Source organism: Rhineura floridana, chromosome 1 (assembly GCF_030035675.1).
Source record: "Rhineura floridana isolate rRhiFlo1 chromosome 1, rRhiFlo1.hap2, whole genome shotgun sequence".
Classification (NCBI taxonomy): Eukaryota; Metazoa; Chordata; class Lepidosauria; order Squamata; family Rhineuridae; genus Rhineura; species Rhineura floridana.
In genome coordinates this window covers 323,126,137-323,144,030 of record NC_084480.1, presented here as the reverse complement: position 1 = coordinate 323,144,030, position 17,894 = coordinate 323,126,137, and the positions used below count along the sequence as shown (strand labels likewise).

Below are 17,894 nucleotides of genomic sequence, written 5' to 3'. Positions count from 1 at the left end.
GGCTCTGTCAGGCAAAACATTTTGGCGCTCAGGCAAATGCTTGTTGCCGGGGGAGGCTCCGGGCCCCAGCTGCCGTTTAGGAACGTTTATTTATTTATTTATTTTATTACATTTATATACAGCTTCATAGCCAAAGCTCTCTGGGCAGTTTACAGCAATTAAAAGCATTAAAAACAAATATACAAATTTAAAAACACTTTTAAAAAGCAATTTAAGAACACATGCTAAAATGCCTGGGAGAAGAGGAAAGTCTTGACCTGGTGCCGAAAAAATAACTGTTGGCACCAGGTGCACCTAGGTCAGGCAGAACTTTTCATAATTTGGGAGCCACCACGGAGAAGGCCGGAGGGAAGAGAAAGAAAGAAGGCGGCAGCACTGGGGCGGCTAAGGGGGGGGAGAGAGAGAGATGCCGCGGCCTTTGATCAGGGAAGCTGGAGCCAGGGAACCTCGTGATCCAATCAGAGGCCCCAGATGTGAAAGGAGGCGGCCGAGTAGCTGAAGCAGGAAAGGCGAGGAGGGGCAGCTCAGTGGGACGCGGGAGAGGAGAGCAGGGCTGGCGGAGGGCCGGTCATACTTACTTATTGTGTGTTTATTTTAGCCTCTCCTGTCATACTAGAAACCGAAGGCGGCTTCCATACAGTTCCCAGGCGGCCTCCCATCCAGGCACTGGCCAGAGCTGACCCTGCTTAGCTTCACTAAGGAAGTAGCCTTATGTGCCTTCAAACCATGGCCAGGGACCAGTTTTGGGGTCTTCAGGGGAACCTGAGAGGCCCACCAGAGAAACGGGGGGGGGGCTGGGAGCCGCAGTAGGGGCCCGTGAGATGGTTGAGGCTGATAGTAAGAGGGCGGGGTGTGTGTGTAAGAGTAGCCCACATGGAGCGTTTGAGGTCTGGCAGGGCGAGCGTGGCGCCCCTTCAGCTGCAGGGCTTTCTTCCAGTCGCTGCCAGAGCGGGTATTCCTCAGGTGTCAGGCTCTCAGGGTTAGGCCTCGTCTCCCCTCCCCGCGATGCTTTCGGTGCCAGGCTTTTGCACATGTGCCTGCTGGGTCGGGGCGGAATACGGTGTGGGAAGAGGGGAGGTCCTCACGCCTTTGAGCATTGTGACGGTTCTGCCACTCCAGCATGTTGCACTTGTTGGGGAGCTCATAGTACCATGTTTAGGGGTCGGTCACCCAGCAGCTGGGAGGTTCTGGGATGCTGGTGAAGCTGGGAACGTCTTATGCAGCAGCTGCTGGGTGTTGGAAGGAGCAGAAGGGGGTTGATTAAGTTGCTGCCTGCCCTTTAGCTTCCTTGGTGGCTAACTCAATTTTAGGGAAGAGGGTGGAAGATGCTGACCTTTTACTTGTTAAGAAGGAACATTTTTGTAGCCTTTATGGTAGAAGTGGTGAATTGTACAGCCCAAACACAGAAAAAAAAACCTGGGGAAACTGTTGATTATTTTGAAGGCTGGGAATCTGACTTGGGTGTTGTTGGATACATGCCCATGTAGGAATAGTGGGGAACAAATTGGTTGATTTAACTGCAAAGAATGCTTTGCAGCGCCCAACTGTTGGTGTCTCCTTGCCTTTGTTACAGAAGAAGTTAAATGTCTTCAAAGGGAAATTGCTAAGAAATGGTAACATCGGTGGGAAGATGACAGTACAGGATGTAGAGTTTTCTCCTTTTGCCTTGATTTGATGGAGCTGGTATAGCCCAGTGGGGAGGAGCCTGGCTGGGAGTCCAGAGTCTGTGAGTTCAAATCCCCGCTTGTGTCTCCTGGGTGTCAAGGGCCAGCTAAAGATCACCCCACAGTGGGTGGCGCAGGGGTTATGTGCCCTGCCACCTGTGCAGCCGTGGGCAAGCTGCGTAGTCCCCAGGAGCCCAGTTGCCCCCCAGCTGGCAGTTGCGGACAAGGAAGGGGCTGGCTTGTGCAGCTGTGGCAAGCTGAGCAGGCTCTGGCCAGCTGGGGAGGACTAGCCTCAGAGGGAGGTAATGGGAAACCCCCTCTGAATACCGCTTACCATGAAAACCCTATTCATAGGGTTGCCATAAGTCGGGATTGACTTGAAGGCCGTCCAAGCGATTTAAGATGGCTATGCTCTGACTCCATAGTCAAATGCAATATGCTTCCAAATATCAGTTGCTGGAAGCCGCAGAAGGGGAGAGTGCTCTTGCATTCAGGCCCTGCTTGTGGTCTTCTTATAGGTATCTGGTTGGCTACTGTGAGAACAGGATGCTGGACTAGATGGGCCACTGGCCTCATCCAGGAGGGATTTCTTATGTTCTTAACAAACCACAGTTCCCAGGAGTCGCTGGGAGAAGTCATGACTATTGAAGTGGTGTAAGAGTGTTTTACATGTGTGGCGTGGATGTTGCCCAAATCAGGATGAATGTTCAACAAATGGGTTGTCTGGAGGAACGCAGAGCCATGAACACCCTATTCATAGGGTCGCCATAAGTCCAAGACTTGAAGTCAGTCCAAGGGATGGACCGATGTGCCCATGGTCTCACAATTATCTCCATGGAAATAAGGTTTTGGCTCATGGACAAGAGAAGCCTAAGAGCAGTGGGGAGCAGAGAGCCAGTGTGGAAGAACAGGTTGAGCCTTTGGATTGCGTCATTCATGGGAGCAAGCCCAGCTGTAAGAGAGGCGCCGTCACACAGCCAGCGTCATCCCCTTTTGGCAGCAGCAAGCCAGAATGCATTTGCTGCAGAAAGGTCAGGGCCTTGGCAGGCAACATCACCTTAGACTAGAGCATGCTTGGATTTGTCTTTCTGGCAGCCGGTAAGAGAGAGAGAAGCAGCAGCAAGGCCCACCAGAGAGGCAGCGCAGGAGCGGCTTCTGCTCCCCCCCTCCCCCGCCTCCATCCAAGTAAGCGGCAAGGCTGAAGACGACAAGAGACGCACCCAAGGGCTGGGGGTCCCGTTGTAGGGGTGGGGTGCTGATGGAGCAGCTTTTTGGTCTGGAGAAGGAGAGTACCCCCACGAGGTGGCCCTCTCTGCTTTAGGTTTTGATGCCTCCCCTCACAAGAGATGTTTGCACTCTTCCCATGGGACAAACCATTCAGCTGGCATGAGAGGCAGGCAGCTGGGCTGGGGCTCCACAAGGGACAGGAAGTGGGGAAGCCCCTCAGCTGGGCCTGCCCAGAGGCCAGTCCCACCCTAACCCTCTTGCACAGACGGTAATGCTTGGAAAGAGGCCAGTTGTCAGAGACACAGAAGGCTTCAGTTCCCCAAGAGACTCATTATATTTTAATATAGCAATATAGTGGTTGCTATCGCAGATGCTGGCCAAGCCAAGGTAGGAAACATTGGGTGGGGGTGGCGCAGCCAGCAAGAAGTATCCATGGCATGCAGCTCAGCATGACGCAAGCGGCAAACACAACATGCTACAAAAGAGCAGGACCCACACAGCGCCAGAAGCGACCAAAGCAATGTAGCACAGCGGCTGAGCACCAGCACCGGTCACGGCACACCTGAACAGGTGGTCAGAGAAGCAGCTGCTTGTGAAATGAAGGATTCCTGGGCCTCGGCTCCTTACCGGGGGGACCTGTGTTCAAATTCCCACTCAGCCAGGAGGGAAGGCAAGCACAAGTGGCTCAGCCACCTCCATAGCCTGGCCCTGCTGGGAAGGGCAAGGTGCTGGCACTTCCTCTTGGCCTCCCATGCTCTGCAGCAGGCATGGCCCACACTTGCCAAGGCCTCTGGAGCTTGGCCTCATCATCTCTCTGAGTCTCGCCATCTGCTGCCAGGTCCGTCCATCAGGTCAGGCCACTGCCCAGGGCATGTGGCGGAGCAAGTGGAGCCAATGTATGCCATGCGGGGGGCCAGGCCACACAAGGGGGGGCTCTTCCAAGCTTGCGCTTCCTCCGCCTGCCTGCCCACTCCCAGCAGGAGCTGCATCCACTCCAAGGGAGGGGAAGGGAGGACACTGGCAGAAATCGGTTCCAGGTGTAACCTCGGCTGGCACCAAGTCATAGCCCTGCCTGGTTCTTCTTGGCCTTCAGGCCATGTCTGAAGGGTGGAGCAGCCGCCTTGTGTCTACCTCCCCTGGCCATTGTCCTTCAGGTCAGCGTAGGCAGAGGGGAGCGGCTGGAGCCTCGGTGTGCCTAAGCCAGCTCCTGGCCTTTCTTCTATGGGGCCCGTCTGCACAGACCAAGTTGCTGGAATGGGTGACTCAGGAGAGAGGAGACTGGTGCTTGTGGAAGGCATTCTCAAGGAACAAGGCCAGCTTGTCACAGTCATCCTGGAGGAGGAGAAACATCCTAAAGTGCGTGAGGCAGGCTAGGCTCCCTCTTGAGCTGTCCCTCCCCACTGCCTCTCTGACAGCCACCTCCTCCCCACACACAGATGCTTCTGAACCACAACATGGAGCATTTCTCAAAAATCTGTCATAGTGCTCCCCCCCCAAATATATGGCTTTTCTCCCCTTCCTGGCCCATGGCAGCCTACAACTCCGTGGCTTCCTTCCAGTGATCCCAGCAAGACAGCTGCAGAATCCAGGCAGAGAAGATTGCTGGTCCTATATTAAGAAGAGGGGTGTCCAGTACTCTCTAGCCTGACCCCCTCCCTCAGTTTCAGAAAGGCAGGCTCTTGGGGTGCTAGGGACGATTGATTTAGTGTGGTATGTTGATTAAAGGCTTGGGAGTGGGGGGAACTGTGTTCAAATTCCCACTAAGACAGGCAGTTTCTGGGTGATTTTGGGCCAGTCACCATCTCTCGGCCTAACCTACCGGACAGGATTGCTGTGAGAATGAAAAGGGGAGGAGGAGAACCTTGGAAGATGTAATAATAAAAAAGGTTTTTTAAATAGATCAGTCCTGACTCTAGATCTTTCCATGTTAGTCAGCAAATGCAGTCGCTTCTCTGCCCACTGGCTTCTAGGTGTGACCCCTTGACATGGACAGGCTTTTCCAGGCAACATTGTCAGCTGATGTAGCTTGGGAGTTTGCCTGCTCCTACACCTGGGCAGGGAACTGGTGGGAGCCCTCTAAATCACTAAATTACTATTAAATTTACTGTGTATCCCACCCTTCCTCCCAATAGGAGTCCAATATGGCAAACAAAAACACTAAAAATGCTATAAAACATAATGAAGGTAAACATGAAAATATATTAGTATACAGTATGGACTACTTTCAAGTCGATCCCGACTCATGGCGATGCTTTGAATAGGGTTTTCACAGTAAATGGTATTCAGAGGGGGTTTACCATTGCCTCCCTCTGAGGCTGAGGCAGTGACTGGCCCAGGGTCACCCAGTGAGCTTCATGGCTGTGTGAGGATTCGAACCCTGGTCTCCCAGGGCATAGTCCAGCACCTTAACCACTGCACCACACTGGCTCAAAAATATATTAAAACATCTTTAAATTGCGTTTAGCAAGAGTTCCCATCCTCCCCAGCCCTACTGGCTGCTGGGAGTTGGAGGCCAACAACCTCTGGAGGGCAAGAGGCTTCCCAGCCCTGAAGCTGCACAAAACGCGCAAGCAAGCCCACAGCGTGGGCTGTTTTCTTGGGCTGACAAAGCTGGTGGAAAAATGTGGACCCACCTGTTCTGCACCTGCTGAATCTCTGCAAGCAACACAGAGAGGGTTGCCTAAAACAAGCCTCCCTTTTCTCACTCATTTTCTCCCCACACCATTACATGATGGGCTAGAAAGACACTTGCCTGACTGATGAATCCATAGTGCACAAGATCAGCAGCCAAATCCCTGGGGTTGTCCGCTGTGGAGAAGAAGCCACAGCTACTGAATGAGGAGAAAGCTGCGGGGTGGCATGTGTGCAGCCCAACCCAGCCCTGAAGAGGGCTTGAGTATTGGCTGGTATGCTCTGCTCAGTGATGAGGAATTGGAGTGAAAGGAATGCATGGACTGGGTGAACACAGGAGGGTCCCCAGCAAATTCCGGGGGGCCTGGCTGACTCAAGGCCAACCAAGCAGTCCCACACGCACAACCCCATGGCTATGCCACTGGGCAGCCACATGTGCACATCTGATGCCCAAGAGCGAGGCAGGCAATTCCTAGCAGGGGTTGGGGAGCAGCTGCAGGGGTGGCGGCAGGGGGCGAGGGAAATCTGTCCTGGGACGAAGAGTCCACTCACTTGGTAGCAGGTCGTAGCTCAGCTGGCGATGCAGTTTGTCCTCCAGGACCAGAAGGAGAGTGAGCTGGGATGGCACACGGGGGAAGGGGGTGTAAATACCCAAAGCCCAAGACTGCCAGCCTTAGCAATAAACCCAGAACTGAGGAAGCAGGACGCTGGTAGGAAATACGCACGCCAGCAATAACAGGCTTCCTCCCGTTTGCTCCAAGCTAGTTTTAAATGCGTCCCGGGAGTGTTTTCTTAAACCTGCTTCCCTGTGGCTCTTCCCCACCCGCATGCGTGTCTAGGCTGTTAAAGCTGTTCTCCACATTTAGGAATGGGCCACAGAGAAAGGGGGGCAGGGTGTGGTGGACCCCTGAGCTTTTGGGGGAGACCCTTCCCCCAGACGTGGGACAGGAGCCAGCTGGCAGCACCCACACAGCGGCCACCCTCTCCCACCTCCCCTGTCCAGTCCAACTGGTCCGGCCCAGCAGGAGCAGAAGTCAGGCAGAGGCCTTTCCTGGTGTGCGCAAGGAGTGGGTGGTGGACCCGAGGCCTGACTGCTGCCCTGTGCCCCAGCTCCCCATGGAAAGCCCCCTTCTTCTCAGAGGGAGCCCCTTGCCCACAAGTGGCACGCAAGGGATCCCTGGGGAAAGAAGCCCTGCCAGAAGCAGAGACTTACGTGCCACTGCCGTGTCTCTTCACTCCATTCCACGCTGCACTGCATTTGCACCACCTGGAAGATGCGGGTGGGGTGAGGCAGGAAGGGGGTCTTCAGCTACCTGCAAGAGGGTGTGCCTGGCACCTTCATTGCACAGCATCCATTGTATGCTGAAGGTGCATCTTTTCACCCTGGCTTTTGACAATTGAGATATAAGTTTATAGGACCTCTCTGTTTGTGAATGCAATTTGTTTCAAACTGTGTTTCATAAGAACATAAGAAGAGCCTGCTGGATCAGGCCAGTGGCCCATCTAGTCCAGCATCCTGTTCTCACAGTGGCCAACCAGGTGCCTGGGGGAAGCCCGCAAGCAGGACCAGAGTGCAAGAACACTCTCCCCTCCTGAGGCTTCCGGCAACTGGTTTTCAGAAGCATGCTGCCTCTGACTAGGGTGGCACAGCACAGCCATCACGGCTAGTAGCCATTGATAGCCCAGTCCTCCATGAATTTGTCTAATCTTCTTTTAAAGCCGTCCAAGCTGGTGGCCATTACTGCATCTTGTGGGAGCAAATTCCATAGTTTAACTATGCGCTGAGTAAAGAAGTACTTCCTTTTGTCTGTCCTGAATCTTCCAACATTCAGCTTCTTTGAATGTCCACGAGTTCTAGTATTATGAGAGAGGGAGAAGAACTTCTCTCTATCCACTTTCTCAATGCCATGCATAATTTTATACACTTCTATCATGTCTCCTCTGACCCGCCTTTTCTCTAAACTAAAAAGCCCCAAATGCTGCAACCTTTCCTCGTAAGGGAGTCGCTCCATCCCCTTGATCATTCTGGTTGCCCTCTTCTGAACCTTTTCCAACTCTATAATATCCTTTTTGAGATGAGGCGACCAGAACTGTACACAGTATTCCAAATGCGGCCACACCATAGATTTATACAATGGCATTATGATATCGGCTGTTTTATTTTCAATACCTTTCCTAATTATCGCTAGCATGGAATTTGCCTTTTTCACAGCTGCCGCACACTGGGTCGACATTTTCATTGTGCTGTCCACTACAACCCCGAGGTCTCTCTCCTGGTCGGTCACCGCCAGTTCAGACCCCATGAGCGTATATGTGAAATTAAGATTTTTTGCCCCAATATGCATAATTTTACACTTGTTTATATTGAATTGCATTTGCCATTTTTCCGCCCATTCACTCAGTTTGGAGAGGTCTTTTTGGAGCTCTTCGCAATCCCTTTTTGTTTTAACAACCCTGAACAATTTAGTGTCGTCAGCAAACTTGGCCACTTCACTGCTCACTCCTAATTCTAGGTCATTAATGAACAAGTTGAAAAGTATAGGTCCCAATACCGATCCTTGAGGGACTCCACTTTCTACAGCCCTCCATTGGGAGAACTCCATTGGGAGAACATATTGTTGAGACCTGCCCTGGGACCTTCTGACAAAGGGCAGGTGGTGGTGGTAGTAGCAGTAAATTTATTATGATTGTTATTATTGATTCCTGTACTGCAGATCCTGTGTTGAGCAGGGGGGGTGGGAGTGGACTGCATGACAAGTGCACTCCACCCCACTGTCCGTAAGGAAGGAAAAAATCTTCTGGGGTCAGAGCAAGAGGCTGCCCCTCCTGCTAGCCATGCCCTTCTCCCAAGCCAGAGGGGAAGGGACACCTCCCTTGGCGGAGGACTTGATCCATGGCCAGATCCAAAACATGCATGTGCAGTATATGCACGCACACATGCACACACACACAGCATGCCAGTGCCCGTCCCTGCTTCCCACTGTTGCCAAGCAGCACACCTGCATTCATCCCAGCCCCTCCATGTTTCATGATGGCCCTTCCACAGCTGCCCTCCTGAGGACGCTTCGTGCCCTGTGCAAGAATACTGCTGTGACGCCTCTCGGGCTCCCTATGGTGCATCTGGCACCAAATGGCTAAGGGGTCACCCCACAGGTTTACTTTCCACCTGGCCACACCAGGGAAGGCCCGTCTGTTTTTTTATTGCTCAGCCTCAGAGCTGACGTGTGTGTCGGGACACAGCTGGCAGTTCCAAGGCCGCAGCCCGCCTGGAAGGGTGAGCAACCCCAGGGGTGGAGGAATCCACAAGGCTAGAGCAGGGAGTGAAGGTGGTTGAGTGCTGGCGTGTGTGTCCACCTTAGTGGAGGCTTGAAGTGGAGAGGGAGCAACAGCGTCCCAGGATCTGTTGCGCCAGAGGGCCCTGGCCTCTCACAGTAGCTCTTATTTCTTTCATAGAGTATTTGTGGCACCCCATTCCCCCACCATGCACACACACTTTTACCAGAATGACAGAAAACAGATTCCCTGTAATTGGTCTTGAAGTTTTGCTGAAAAGGGCTGAGAACTGCAGGACCCTCCCCCTTTGTGGGGCAGCCACCCCCCCTTTTGAGTTGGAGACCAGCACTGCAGGGGTTCTCCCCGGAGTAAAGGCCTGCAAGGAGCTAGATCCTGCTTCAGCATAATGTGGGGCCACGGAAATCCCTTGAACTTTGGGTGCAGAAGGCTGCAAGTGTTAGTTCCTGGGAAGAAGAACACATCCCTGGCAAGCATTGCAGATCTGGGACTGAGGGCCCCACCGTCCCAGGGTTCCCTGTGAACGCAGAGAAGGGGCACCTGAGTGTGGCAGGAGATGGGAGCTGCCAGTGTCACTTGAGACCTAGTCAAACCAACCCTGCATGGAGCTCCAGGGTTTCCGGAAGGGGGCATTACTGGCCCTCCCCGGAGATGCCAGCAGGGTCTGAACCTGGGACCTTCTGCATGCAAAGCAGGTGCTCTGACCACTGAGCCACAGGGCCCTTCCCACCCTTTACCTTTCTTGTCTCTACATCAAAGGGCTCCGGCGTGGGGGTCTTGGCTTTCTGGGAATCCTCGGGGGGCTGGGACATGGACCTTGGAAGCGTGTGGGGCCGGGTGGTGGCAAAGTTCATCAGGGGATAAATACCGTTCCTGAGAGGGAAGGAGAGAGAGGCCCATCAGGTGCGTCAGCCCAATTTCTTCCACAGCCAGGTGGAGACCAGCAGGAGCCAAAGGAAGAGGCTGCCATGCTCCAACCCCAGGAGGGGCTTGGGGGGGGGTCACCCTCACAAGAGAGCAGCAGCTCCTGCCTCAACTTTGCCTGTGTTCTCCCCACACACACACACATGCACACACACACACACACACACACACACACACTCTCCAAGACTCCCAGGGCGACTGTGACATACAAACAGGGCTGGTCCTGTCTGGCCCCAGAACAGGAGGGCACCACATCCCTCGAATCCTGCCGTGAGACACGAAGCGGATGGGCCTGGGCCCAGATGGGGGCCCCACACGTTCATCTCACAGACAGACTCACCGAACGTCCTCTAGGAACTTGTCCAACTCCAGGAAGGAAACCTCGGAGTATCTAGAGGAAACGAAGGAGGCACAGGCTGGCCGGCTGAAGGGGGAGGCGCCTGCTCAGGGCCCAGGGCAGCTGCTCTGAGTCCTCGGGGTGGGGCTGCCCGAGCCTTGCTCCCTGGGGCACACACTCACCTTGCCCCAAAGAGCGCAGTGCTGACCCCACCCCTCTGAAGAGATTCTCTTCCCCCGGCCCCACCCACCTCCACTGCACTGGGGACCGGCCCTCCCGCTGGATCTCCGCCATGACTATAGTGAGGTCCAGCTCCTTGGTTTTCTCTTCCACCACATTCTCAGGCCACAGGTCTGAAAGAAATATACAGCGTTGGAAGGGGCTTGCAGCAGGAAGGCCCTGCCTGGTGGGGTTCCCCTCCCTCCCCAGCAGGTTGCTGCACCCCACCCACCCCAACTCACACTGGTTGCTGATGAAGCAGTGAGCAGCCAAGAGTTTCAGAGAGTGGACCTCAAAGAGGACACGGTGGAAGAGCAGGTTGTGGGCTGTTGGCCGCTTATCCGGGTTCAGGAGAAGGCAGCCAAGGATAAACTCCTGTGGGGAGACAGCAGGGGGGCAGGAGGACTTCAGGGGAAGCCACACCAGGTCAGCCTTCGCACACTGGCACAACCCAGAGGCCAGCAGGAAGGCTTGCCAAGCAGTACTTCCATCTCACTGCACCTGAAGGACCTGCGCTGATCCAGCACATTTCCCAATGCAAGTCAAAATGCTGGCTCAGGCCTCCCAGGACCCAGGACTGAGGGACTGAAAGGACTCCCTTCTCTTGCTGGCTGTGCTCCGGGTGTCCCAAAATTCAGGGACAAAGTGGAGGCCTGCCAAGATTGAAGCCTTCTCTGCCCTTCTCTGTAGTGGTGCCCCAATGGCCATGGGGTGTCCTCCCTAGACATGTCTGCCTGGCACCAATGTTTGTAGCACTAAGGCAAACAATGGCTCAGTGGGGATGAGGAAACTCCTCTCTCAGTGCTGCTGCTGCTGCCGCGCTACCCAAGGCAAAGCCATGGTTGGCTCCCAACAAACCTCAAGCTGTAACCAAGATTTGTTCTTGGTCTGGCTCTCACGGTTTGTTTGGACAAGACAAACCAAGTGCAGGGTTTGCCTGTAATGCTGCGCCAAGCCATGGCTTCACTCCAGGTCATGGGAGGAGCAAAGCTGCCCCCGTTTTCAATCCAGGTACCCAGACTGCGCACATGCTTGCCCTCGCTAAGCCTTGTGTGAACAAGGCAGCAATTTAATGCTGAGCAGCAGGGTTAAGCCCATGCTGCTAAAGCAATCAGTGTTTTATCATTTGGGGTTTGTTTTTTAAGATGTAGCATCATTTACTATTGCATGATTTTAGCCTTGTAAATCACCTTGGCAGTCATGTGCAGGAAGGCAGGGCTGCCATTTCTTAAATACAGAAATACGTAAGACTTTGCAAGCAGAAGGTCTCAGGCTCATCCCTGATAGAGCCCAATAAAAGGCACGTTTCAGGGAGCAGGTAGTGGGAAGGGCCTCCGCACACACATCTCTCCCTCCCTCTCTGGCCGAGTTTGTGGGGAGTCCCCAGTGCCACTCAGGGCAAAATGGGCCAATAGCCCAACCTGGTCAGGTCAGGCAGCCTCCTCTGCTCAGAGACATCTTTCTGGAGCAAGGCCCTAGCCCATGCACAGAGTGCCTCCCTCACATGTAGGAGGTGCCAGGTTCGATCCCCAACAGCTCAATGATCGAAGGCAGCAGAGCTGGGAAAATACACTTTTTGTTAATGGGGAGAGGGTATTGCTTTATTGATCTGGTTTTTTTTCTAGCGCTTTATTTCCTTTTAGCCATAGGCCATTGCACAGTATACAAGAAACAATTTAAAACCATACGACAATTTAAAACCATACGACTTAAAAATTGCAATCATTACAAAATTGTGGGCAATTGTGCTTTTACGTAGTTTGCTCTTAGCTTTTTTGCAGCTAGGGCAAAGTTGGCCACCGCAACTGTTACCTGGTTATGTTTATCGGCCAGGAGCTCGGCTACCAGGATATCGCAAGGTAACCCCCCTCTAAGATTGATCAGAGGTACTAGGAATTTGTGTCTAGCATTCCTATATAGAGGGCAGAAGAGCATGTAGCGCCCTAGATGTTCAGGTACCTTACAGCCACAAACACAAATTCGCTCCTCTATTGGGATTCCCCGATACCTGCCTTCAAGGTAAGCTGTGGGCATTGTTTGGAATCTGATTTCTGTGAAAGCTCTGCGTAAAGGAGCACTTGTTAGGGTGACAAAGTAGGAACAGCATGATTGGGTTTAAGCAGGGGAAACCAAGCTGAAAAAGGGGCCGCCGTTATTGTGGCCCTGTCTTGATTTGCGTCACGGTCAAAAACCCAATTATGGAGCTCAGAAGAGTTGAGATCTAAAAGTTTCCTATGGGAGAGGTTGTAGGTTTCAATTATTGCCTGGCAACATTGAGCCCAACCCCCGATCCGATGCTGTTCGTGCCAACAGAGTTTTATAAGAGAGGTATCCTCCGAGGTAGAACTCTTCCTCCAAAACCTTAAGGAGGCCAAATCAATTTTTGCTGCCAGCAAAGGGAGGCCTAATTCGGCTCTTAAGTGGGCCAACGGTGTGCCACGAGGGAGTCCCAAGATCTGTCTCATAAAGGTGTTTTGGAGGGCCTCAAGACTAGATTTGAGTGAGCAGCCCCAAAGCTCTGACCCATATAAAATTTTTGGTAGGGCTTTGGTCATAAAGATTTTTAACATCGGCATGACCAGCTGGCCCCCATGGGCATAGAAAAACCTTATTTGTCCAATCACTGTTAATTTGTTTAATCGCCTGTTAATTTGTTAACCTCCAGCTGGGATCTCCACGAGAGCTTATCATTGATCTGTTGCATGTTTTAAGTTGCTGGTTTCTGGGACAGATTTGTCCACTGGAATCAATCTGCAGCTCCTCGTTATCCACCTGAGAGTTCATTTGCTTATTTGGTTCACTAGTTTCTGTACTGACTAGCATGTATCTTTAACAAAACCTAATCAATGTGGTTTTTAAAGAGACCTTTCTCTGCCTGAAACCTGCAGAGCTGCTGTTCTGGCCTCATGGAACGCACAAAGATCTAAAGACAACTGCACAGGTTCATTTGGCAAATCTTGATATTTTTGAGGATGCCGCATTTGGCACTGGATGACTCCAGCTTCTGTGTGCAACAGGAAAGAGCAGAGCTTGGAAGTAACTAGTTACAAGTAACGAATTACTTGTAATTCATTACTTTTTTGAGTAACGAGTGGGTAATTCCTTTACATTTTGATTGTAATTGAACTAGGAGTAATTTTACTACTTTTGTGGAGTAATTGTAACGGTTCCAGAATTACTTTTGGGCATTACTGGGGGGGAGCAGGGGAAGTCTTCTGCTCCTCTGATTTGTGGATGAAAATCATGTGCCTCAAACTGGACTTCTGTGCAGTGTCGCTCTTTCCTCATGCTCTATGGATGGGCAGGAGGCGACGAGGGAGGAGGCAGACAGTGAGACGGGGTGGAGTGGAGGAAACAATTATTAAAAAAACCGGATAGTGGTGGAGAAGAATGGAGTGGAGGGAAAAAGGATCCAGAGATCAAGAACATGGATAAAGGAGAAGGAGGCAGCAGCAGAATGGAGATAAAGAACAATGGAGATGAAAGATGACGTGTGTGTGTGTGTGTGTGTGTGTGTGTGAATACTGTGTTTGCACTTGGCACCAGAGTGGCCTCCACCACCCTGTCTGGCTACTGTGCTGCATTTGCAGTATTTTAACTTTTTTGCATCTGAGGGAAAAATGTTTGCTTGAGTGAGTGTCCCTTAGTTGGTGGCAGGGCAGGGTCTGGGACGTGGCTAAGTGAGAGAGATTATGCTGGCTGAGTGGGGGAGTTACACTTGGTTTGGCGTGCAAAGATCACCACCCTTAGCAGCGGATAGACCACCATTGCTATCTTAAGAACATAAGAACATAAGAAGAGCCTGCTGGATCAGGCCAGTGGCCCATCTAGTCCAGCATCCTGTTCTCACAGTGGCCAACCAGGTGCCTGGGGGAAGCCCGCAAGCAGGACCCGAGTGCAAAAACACTCTCCCCTCCTGAGGCTTCCGGCAACTGGTTTTCAGAAGCATGCTGCCTCTGACTAGGGTGGCACAGCACAGCCATCATGGCTAGTAGCCATTGATAGCCCAGTCCTCCATGAATTTGTCTAATCTTCTTTTAAAGCCATCCAAGCTGGTGGCCATTACTGCATCTTGTGGGAGCAAATTCCATAGTTTAACTATGCGCTGAGTAAAGAAGTACTTCCTTTTGTCTGTCCTGAATCTTCCAACATTCAGCTTCTTTGAATGTCCACGAGTTCTAGTATTATGAGAGAGGGAGAAGAACTTTTCTCTATCCACTTTCTCAATGCCATGCATAATTTTATACACTTCTATCATGTCTCCTCTGACCCGCCTTTTCTCTAAACTAAAAAGCCCCAAATGCTGCAACCTTTCCTCGTAAGGGAGTCGCTCCATCCCCTTGATCATTCTGGTTGCCCTCTTCTGAACCTTTTCCAACTCTAGAATATCCTTTTTGAGATGAGGCGACCAGAACTGTACACAGTATTCCAAATGCGGCCGCACCATAGACTTATACAACGGCATTATGATATCGGCTGTTTTATTTTCAATACCTTTCCTAATTATCGCTAGCATGGAATTTGCCTTTTTCACAGCTGCCGCACACTGGGTCGACATTTTCATCGTGCTGTCCACTACAACCCTGAGGTCTCTCTCCTGGTCGGTCACCGCCAGTTCAGACCCCATGAGCGTATATGTGAAATTAAGATTTTTTGCTCCAATATGCATAGTTTTACACTTGTTTATATTGAATTGCATTTGAATTTGCCATTTTTCTGCCCATTCACTCAGTTTGGAGAGATCTTTTTGGAGCTCTTCGCAATCCCTTTTTGTTTTAACAACCCTGAACAATTTAGTGTCGTCAGCAAACTTGGCCACTTCACTGCTCACTCCTAATTCTAGGTCATTAATGAACAAGTTGAAAAGTACAGGTCCCAATACCGATCCTTGAGGGACTCCACTTTCTACAGCCCTCCATTGGGAGAACTGTCCGTTTATTCCTACTCTCTGCTTTCTGCTTCTTAACCAATTCCTTATCCACAAGAGGACCTCTCCTCTTATTCCATGACTGCTAAGCTTCCTCAGAAGCCTTTGGTGAGGTACCTTGTCAAACGCTTTTTGAAAATCTAAGTACACTGTGTCCACTGGATCACCTCTATCTATATGCTTGTTGACACTCTCAAAGAATTCTAATAGGTTACTGAGACAGGACTTTCCCTTGCAGAAGCCATGCTGGCTCTGCTTCAGCAAGGCTTGTTCTTCTATGTGCTTAGTTAATCTAGCTTTAATCATACTTTCTACCAGTTTTCCAGGGACAGAAGTTAAGCTAACTGGCCTGTAATTTCCGGGATCCCCTCTGGATCCCTTTTTGAAGATTGGCGTTACATTTGCCACTTTCCAGTCCTCAGGCACGGAGGAGGACCCGAGGGACAAGTTACATATTTTAGTTAGCAGATCAGCAATTTCACCTTTGAGTTCTTTGAGAACTCTCGGGTGGATGCCATCCGGGCCCGGTGATTTGTCAGTTTTTATATTGTCCATTAAGCTTAGAACTTCCTCTCTCGTTACCACTATTTGTCTTAGTTCCTCAGAATCCCTTCCTGCAAATGTTAGTTCAGGTTCAGGGATCTGCCCTATATCTTCCACTGTGAAGACAGATGCAAAGAATTTATTTAGCTTCTCTGCAATCTCCTTATCGTTCTTTAGTACACCTTTGACTCCCTTATCATCCAAGGGTCCAATTGTCTCCCTAGATGGTCTCCTGCTTTGAATGTATTTATAGAATTTTTTGTTGTTGGTTTTTATGTTCTTAGCAATGTGCTCCTCAAATTCTTTTTTAGCATCCCTTATTGTCTTCTTGCATTTCTTTTGCCAGAGTTTGTGTTCTTTTTTATTTTCTTCATTCGGACAAGACTTCCATTTTCTGAAGGAAGACTTTTTGCCTCTAAGAGCTTCCTTGACTTTGCTCGTTAACCATGCTGGCATCTTCTTGGCCCTGGCGGTACCTTTTCTGATCTGCGGTATGCACTCCAGTTGAGCTTCTAATATAGTGTTTTTAAACAACTTCCAAGCATTTTCGAGTGATGTGACCCTCTGGACTTTGTTTTTCAGCTTTCTTTTTACCAATCCCCTCTTTTTTTTTTTATGAATAAAAATAATTATTCTACTACCACTGTATGTGTTTGTTTATTTTTAATGTTGTTTTAGGCTACTTAGATGTGCAGCAGCCAAGGCCAGCACCTTGTAGGCATTTTTTTAAGTAACTGAAATGTAATTGTAGTGATTACTTTGGAGGAAAAGTAATCAGTTACTTTCAGAGCAATTGTAATTGTGACGGTAATTACTACTTTTTTGGGCCATGTAACTGTAACTGTAATTTATTCCTGTTTAAAAGTAATCTTCCAAGCTCTGGGAAAGAGGCAGATGGGGGCTGGTGGTGAGGGAGAGCTGGCGGGCGGCTCCAGAACTACCTCGCGCGCACACACACACACGCATGCACACACACAGAGTGAAGCTACCCAGATAACATTTGGGGGGGCTCCAGGCATCTACAAGGGGTGGCCTATGCAGAGGGGTCACCAACGCCACTGGAGATGAAGGCAGCCTTATTTACAGAGCCCTCACTCCAGGTGGGAGGAGCCAGGCCAGGCAGCTCCTCTCACCTGCATGTTGGGGTCATCCAGGGAGTGCCTGGCCCGCTCAATCGCCTCTTTCGACACGCAGGTATCCCCGTTGGATTGGATCTCCAGCACCGCCATCTGTGGGGAGAGACAGAGCTGGGGTGGGGCCGAGGAGATGCAAGTTGTGCAGATCAAAAGGAGCAGCCCTCTCCAGAGCAAAGAGGCCTGGCCCTGGGGTGCAGCCTCCTGTGGAAGTGGTGGGAGAGAGCAGAAAGGGGGTAGCCTCTCTCCCGCAGCTGCCACAGCCACCAAGAGGCTTAGGACCTACAGGAAGCTCCCCTCCACTGCCTCCCTACCTCCAGAGCACACATCCCAAAGGAGAAGATGTCCACCGCTGTCCCATCAGCCACATCTGCAAAGTCAAGCACAACAACCACACCAAGCTGGCCACAGCCCCACCTCCAGGGGAGGGCCCTGCCCAGCTCCACCCACCACCGAGAGGGGGGGACTTCCACTCACGCCCATATTCCGGGGGGAAGAAGTGCAGGTTTCGCTGTTCCTCTTGCTCAGCATGGAGGGGGCTGCACAGCTCAGGCGGCATGGCTGCAAGAGGGGAGGGGGAGAGCAGAGAGTCCAGAGGGGCCCTCTCAGGCCGGCAACACCAGCTGCAAGAGGCCGGGGGGATTCCAGCCTCCAGCAACGGATTGGGGCCAGAAGGGATACTTGAAAGGAGGACACACACACACACACACGAGAGAGACAGACAGAGAGTCCATAGTCCCAAGATGAGCCTACAAGGGCCCAGGGAGAGTCCTGATGGTGAGCAAACGTGGCACTCCCTCACCGGAATCAGGATTATGAAGAAACGTGTAACTTGGTGGCTATGAAATAGGGGTTGGGGGTGGACAGGCAGAGGGAGGAGGCATCACTTACCTTTTGCAAAGACTCTGTGCCAAACTGCAGAGGAGAGAGAGACACCGTGAGAAGCAAATGGCTCTCTGAAGCAAGGGGGAAAGACAATCCCTACCCCAAATCTGCCA

The 17,894-nt window shown here is 51.5% G+C and overlaps 1 protein-coding gene across 4 annotated transcripts in view; it reads right to left on the bottom strand.

The window, feature by feature from the left end:
- Window positions 1–118: 118 nt before the first annotated feature.
- Window positions 119–17,894, bottom strand: part of NRBP2 (nuclear receptor binding protein 2) — a 31,325-nt gene continuing 13,549 nt past the window's right edge. For 2 of the 4 annotated variants that reach the window (XM_061607297.1, XM_061607298.1), the window contains 12 exons: window positions 17,788–17,811; window positions 17,374–17,457; window positions 17,211–17,266; window positions 16,897–16,992; window positions 10,536–10,668; window positions 10,325–10,427; window positions 10,078–10,128; window positions 9,551–9,686; window positions 6,736–6,789; window positions 6,075–6,138; window positions 5,644–5,699; window positions 119–4,223 (listed from right to left, as the gene is read on the bottom strand). In XM_061607297.1, coding sequence (XP_061463281.1) covers window positions 4,155–4,223; window positions 5,644–5,699; window positions 6,075–6,138; window positions 6,736–6,789; window positions 9,551–9,686; window positions 10,078–10,128; window positions 10,325–10,427; window positions 10,536–10,668; window positions 16,897–16,992; window positions 17,211–17,266; window positions 17,374–17,457; window positions 17,788–17,811 — 926 coding nt within the window. In that variant the 3' untranslated portion in view covers window positions 119–4,154. The remainder of the gene's footprint in view (window positions 4,224–5,643; window positions 5,700–6,074; window positions 6,139–6,735; window positions 6,790–9,550; window positions 9,687–10,077; window positions 10,129–10,324; window positions 10,428–10,535; window positions 10,669–16,896; window positions 16,993–17,210; window positions 17,267–17,373; window positions 17,458–17,787; window positions 17,812–17,894) is intronic. The other 2 variants (XM_061607295.1, XM_061607296.1) reach the window with 2 other exon arrangements.